General features: G+C 47.6%; 1 protein-coding gene across 1 annotated transcript; it reads left to right on the forward strand.

Annotated features, from left to right (window-relative positions):
• The first annotated feature begins 2,253 nt into the window (after window positions 1–2,253).
• LOC111528885 (dnaJ homolog subfamily C member 14-like) lies at window positions 2,254–4,658 on the forward strand. Its single transcript, XM_023195749.1, is given in 5 exon segments — window positions 2,254–2,677; window positions 2,680–3,424; window positions 3,727–4,339; window positions 4,342–4,384; window positions 4,387–4,658. Coding segments are annotated over 5 exon segments (2,097 nt in total).
• Window positions 4,659–6,036: the final 1,378 nt, after the last annotated feature.

Raw genomic sequence — 6,036 nt, forward strand, 5'->3', positions numbered from 1 at the left:
AGTACAGTGGCGTGATCGCAGCTCAGTGAAGCTTTGACCTCCTGGGCTCAAGCGATCCTCTCATTTCAACCTTCCCAGTAGCTGGAACTACAGGCATGTGCCACTTTGCCCAGGTAATTAGTTTTTAAATTTTTTGTAGAGACGGAGTCTCCCTAATGTTGCCCAGGCTGGTGTTGAACTCCTGGGCTCAAGTGATTCACCTCGGCGCCTCCCAAAATGCTAAGATTACAGGCATGAGCCACTGTGCCCCAAATTTTCTGCCTCTTCTTAACCTAATGGTACTATATCAGAACTTTCATAATTGAATAACAGAAATATGCTCCATGTGGAGTCACTGACATTTAGAACTGGAAGAGACTTTAGAGATTAGTTATTTATAAACTCTTTAATTTGTAGCAATGAATTCAGTATGATTATCTGAGAAAGGGCACGGTTCCAGATAGAAGACAGTGTAAATCGATTGGCTAACTCATGCCAAAGAGAGAAAACTTTTGGGTTCTTTTGTTAAAAAGTAGTTTTTCTTTTTTTCCCCCACAGATCTTTAACTCCTCTGTGTTCCCTTCATTTCTAGTGGAAGTGAAAACATTTCTTTACTACTTTTTAGAATAATAAATTTATAACCAATTTATTATCTATATTTTTTAAAGCTCATATTTTTAAAATCGTCTTTATAAAATATAAATATTGCAGATGGTCTTTCTCAAATATGATCATTTACACAGCTTAACCCTTGCTCAAACTGTAAAGTCTCTAGTTTTTTATTAATATATTATACATGATTTAGAAAATACCTCCTTTCAATGGTGACTAAAATTTGACTAGTATAGAATTCTATGGTAAAAAACATAAATCAGAATAAATTATTATTGTTATTTTTTCTTTTTAGGATGGAGTCTCGCTCTGTCGCCCAGGCTGGAGTGCAGTGGCGTGATCTTGGCTCACTGCAATCTCCGCCTCCTGGGTTCACGCCATTCTCCTGCCTCAGCCTCCCGAGTAGCTAGGACTATAGGCGCTCGCCACTATGCCCAGCTAATTTTTTGTATTTTTAGTAGAGACGGGATTTCACCTTGTTAGCCAGGATGGTCTCGATCTCCTGACCTCGTGATCCACCCACCTTGGCCTCCCAAAGTGCTGGGATTACAAGCATGAGTCACCATGCCTGGCCCAGAATAAATTCTTTTAGATACTGGCCTCATCATGGAATCACTTTAGAGCAATGCAGATTATTTGACTATCAATGATATTTCTTTCTAGAAATTGCAAGATGACACTTCCTGTGGCATTATAGGATTTTCCCAAGATAGCTTGTGTGCTAGCCCCCATCATCTGAATCCAGCATGTGTGGACACATAGCAGGCTTCCATGAAGTCTTTGATTACATATATGATTTTATTACTTTAAAAAGAAGTACGTGATTTGGCCAGCCACAGTGGCTCATGCCTATAATCCCAGCACTTTGGGAGGCAGAGGCAGGCAGATCACAAGGTCAGGAGTTCAAGACCAACCTGGCCAATATGGTGAAACCCTGTCTCTACTAAAAATACAAAAATTAGCCAGGTGTGGCGGCGCATGCCTGTAATCCCAGCTACTTGGAGGCTGAGGCAGAAGAATCTCATGAACCGAGGAGGCGGAGATCGCAGTAAGCAGAGATTGTACCACTGCACTCCAGGCTGGGTGACAGCCAGATTCCATCTAAAAATAAAAATAAAAAGAAGTATGTGATAGTTTACAAACCTATAAAGTTTTATTTCTGTAGCACAGTATGGTGTGCTGCTTACTACCTGTCAGAAAGGTTTGGTAATAGGGCTCTTGAACTCAGTATAAAAATCAAGAGCTGGCCAGGCGCAGTGGCTCACGCCTGTAATCCCAGCACTTTAGGAGGCCGAGGTGGGTGGATCACGAGGTCAGGAGATCCAGACCATCCTGGCTAACACAGTGAAACCCCGTCTCTACTAAAGAATACAAAAAATTAGCTGGGCATAGTGGCGAGCGCCTATAGTCCTAGCTACTTGGGAGGCTGAGGCAGGAGAATGGCGTGAACCAGGGAGGCGGAGATTGCAGTGAGCCGAGATTGTGCCATTGCACTCCAGCCTGGGCAACAGAGCAAGACTCCATCTCAAAAAAAAAAAAAAAAAAAAATCAAGAGCTGGCTGGCCCCAGGCCTCCCCGAGGGGGGAGGAGTTGCCGCCGTTCTTCGGCATCAGAACACACCATGATGCCTGTTACCTGAGACCCTCAGGAAGCCCCCGGGTCATGGTCCAGAAGCATCCCAGAGAAAGAGAGTTGTGTGGAGCCCACCACAGTGGTGGTGCCTCCCTCAGGACTTTAGGACCCTGTATGGACCCTGAAATACCTTCATTCTCAGGACTTACAGACTCAGCAGGGACTGATCCTAATGGTACCCACTGCCTCACAGAGCACTCTGGTCCTAAGTACACACAGCACCCAAACCCAGCCCATTGGTTGGACCCAAGCCATGGCCCCCCAAGGGGTCCAGGACCACCTAGAGATGCAGAGGACCCTGATCAGAGTGAGACGTCTTCAGAAGAAGAGTCAGGAGTGGACCAGGAACTCTTAAAAGAAAATGAGGCTGGGTACCAGGAGGATGGGAACCCTTCTTTTCTTTCCATTCCATCTGCTTGCAGCTGCCAGGGAACACCTGGAATTCCAAAAGGGCCTGCTCTTCTGGCAACTCTTGCCACCTCTGTGCCTCTCCAGCCTTGGGGGAAGATGAGGAGTTGGAAGAGGAAGATGATGATGAAGAATCTCTTAAGTTCCCCAGTGATTTTTCACGTGTGTCCAGCAGAAAGAAATCCCCATTCCGGAGACAGCGGCATCACTTTCCAACGAAGGAGGATACTCGGGAGGGTGGACGTAGGGATCCCAGGTCCCTTGGTCAACATCGACTGGGCGGGAAATGAAGTCAGGCAGATAAGCGCAGAGGCCTGGGATTGTGGGGAGCCGAGGAACTATGTCAACTTGGACAGGCAGGCTTTTGGTGGCTGATTGAACTGCTGGTGTTTGTGGGAGAGTATGTAGAAACTTGTGGGCACATCATCTATGCATGCAGGCAGCTGAAAAGCAGTGATTCGGACCTTTTTCAAGTTTGGATGGGAGTCTGGACAGGGCGGCTTGGGGGCTGGGCCCAGGTCACGTTTCAGTTTCTAAGCCAGGGGTTTTACTGTGGAGTACGATTGTTTACCCATTTTCTTAAGCTGCTGCGTGCTTTACTGCTCCTGGCTCTGGCCCTCTTTTTGGGATTTCTACTATTGGGATGGTGGTTTCTGGTGGGACTAGGTGACCGGTTAGGCTGGAGGGATAAGGCCACCTGGCTCTTCTCTTGGCTGGATTCTCCAGCCTCGCAGTGTTGCTTGACTCTGCTGAGAGATAGCAGGTCATGGCAGTGGCTGGTAAGAATAATTCAGTGAGGGTCGGGCGCGGTGGCTCACGCCTGTAATCCCAGCACTTTGGGAGGCTGAGGCGGGCGGATCACAAGGTCAGGAGATCGAGACCATCCTGGCTAACACGGTGAAACCCCATCTCTACTAAAAATACAAAAAATTAGCTGGGCATGGTGGTGGGCGCCTGTAGTCCCAACTACTCCAGAGGCCGAGGCAGGAGAATGGCGTGAATCCAGGAGGTGGAGCTTGCAGTGAGCCGAGATTTCGCCACTACACTCCAGCCTGGGCAACAGAGCCAGATTCCGTCTCAAAAAAAAAAAAAAAGAATAATTCAGTGGGGTTGGCTGGTGTTGCCTTGGGTCAAGCAGAATACTAATAGGCAGGGGAATGCACCTGTAATTACTGGGTGCTACTGCCAGCCTGAAGAGGAAATGGCTCGACTCTTGACCTTGGCTGGGGTTTCTGAGGATGAGCTAAGCACTTTCCATGTACTAGGGGTTAAGGCCACAGCATCAGACGCTGAACTGAAGAAGGCCTATAGACAACTGGCAGTGATGGTTCATCCCGACAAAAATTATCACCCCCGGGCTGAGGAGGCCTTCGAGGTTTCGTGCGCAGCTTGGGACATTGTCAGCGACGCTAAAAAGCGAAAGGAATATGAGATGAAAGGAACGGCAGAGAATGAGCTGAGCCGGTCAGTAAATGAGTTTCTGTCCAAGCTGCAAGATGACCTCAAGGAGGCAGTGAATACTTTGATGTGTGGCCGATGCCAAGGAAAGCATAGGAGGTTTGAGGTGGACCAGGAACCTAAGAATGCCAGATACTATGCTGCGTGTAATAGGCTGCGTCCCGCTGAGGAAGGAGACTTTTGGGCAGAGTCAAGCTTGTTGGGCTTCAAGATCACCTACTTTGCACGGATGAATGGAAAGGTGTATGACAACACACAGAGTGGGCTGGAGGCCAGCGTGTAGTTATCTCCCCAGACCCAGAGTCCCCTCACATCTCTCATTTGGTTCTCGGATTCCAGGCACCAGAGGGCGGCAGAGAGCCACCCCGGACGCCCCTCCTGTTGATCTTCAGGATTTCTTGAGTCGGATCTTTCAAGTACCCCCAGGGCAGACGCCCAGTGGAAACTTCTTTGCAGCTCCTCAGCCTGCCCCTGGAGCCACTGCAGCCTCTAAGCCCAACCGCACAGTACCCAAGGGAGAAATCAAACTAAAGCGGTGGAAGAAAGTGAGGAGGCCCTTCGAACGTTGAAGGCCCCTTCGCTTTCCTCAAAACAATGTCAGGGAGTGGAAAGGACTGTGTACAGCGCAGGATGGAGTTTGATTTCTCCCTCCTCCCCCAACACCTAGGAACTGATTTTTTTTTTTCTTTTTGAGACGGAGTCTCGCTCTGTTGCCCAGCTGGGGTGCAGTGGTGTGATCTTGGCTTACTGCAACCTCTGTCTCCTGGGTTCAAGCAATTCTCCCATCTCGGCCTCCTGAGTAGCTGGGATTACAGGCACGCACCACCACACCTGGCTCAACTAATTCTTTTCTGGATTTTTAGTAGAGACGGGGTTTCACCATGTTGCCCAGGCTGGTCTCGAACTCCTGAGCTCAGGTGATCCACCCATCCTGGCCTCCCAAAGTGCTGGATTACAGGCATGAGCCACCGCGCCTGGCCTGAATCTTGTCTTTTGAAAATACCGAAGAAATAGGGGGTAGCTAGAGTAAAGAACCTAGCCCTGGACCTGGGCTGGACAGTATATCCCTTTAGGTGTGGGAACTGGGTATTTCCCTGGGGTCTCTATGCCTTTGTCTTGCCATTTGCTTTTAAGGGCAGATGAGACTTTTTCTCACCCTTTTAAAGCCACAAGTCTATCTTCTTTCTTGACCCATCTCAAGAGGGAGCCCTCTCCTTTACCCTGATACAATATTTAAAAGAAAGCATGTAGCCCTAATGATAGGAGGTTACCACATAGAGTTCAGAGAGTGGAAATGGAATTTTCCTTCGACTTTCACTATGTGGGTAAATCACCCAATTTTAGGCTCTTTTCTGCAAGGATGGTCAAAATTAATCATTTTTTAAAAGTAGATTAATGCCCATTGCCCTTGGCTGAGGGGGAAGGATACGGGGGTTCCCAGAAGCCCCCATGTGATCCAAGGGTTTGTATTTTTTTAAGTGTGTTCATATTTGTATAAATGTATAACTGGCAAAAAAATTTTTTTCTATAAATGTATAACTTTCTATAAATGTATAACTGGCAAAAAAAAAAAAAAAAAAAAAAATCAAGAGCTGGCCGGGCGCAGTGGCTTACACCTATAATCCCAGCACTTTGGGAGGCCGAGGCGGGTGGATCATGAGGTCAGGAGATTGAGACCATCCTGGCTAACACGGTGAAACCCTGTCTCTACTAAAAATACAAAAAATTATCCGGGCGTGGTGGTGGGTGCCTGTAGTCCCAGTTACTGGGGAGGCTGAGGCAGGAGAATAGTGTGAACCCGGGAGGCGGAGCTTGCAGTGAGCTGAGATCACGCCACTGCACTCCAACCTGGACGACACAGCGAGACTCCATCTCAAAAAAAAAAAAAAAAAAAAATAGTCAAGAGCGTTGTTGAGTCTCAAAATATCTAATCTTGCTTCATCTAGT

This window comes from Piliocolobus tephrosceles, chromosome 19 (genome assembly GCF_002776525.5).
Source record: "Piliocolobus tephrosceles isolate RC106 chromosome 19, ASM277652v3, whole genome shotgun sequence".
Lineage (NCBI taxonomy): Eukaryota > Metazoa > Chordata > Mammalia > Primates > Cercopithecidae > Piliocolobus > Piliocolobus tephrosceles.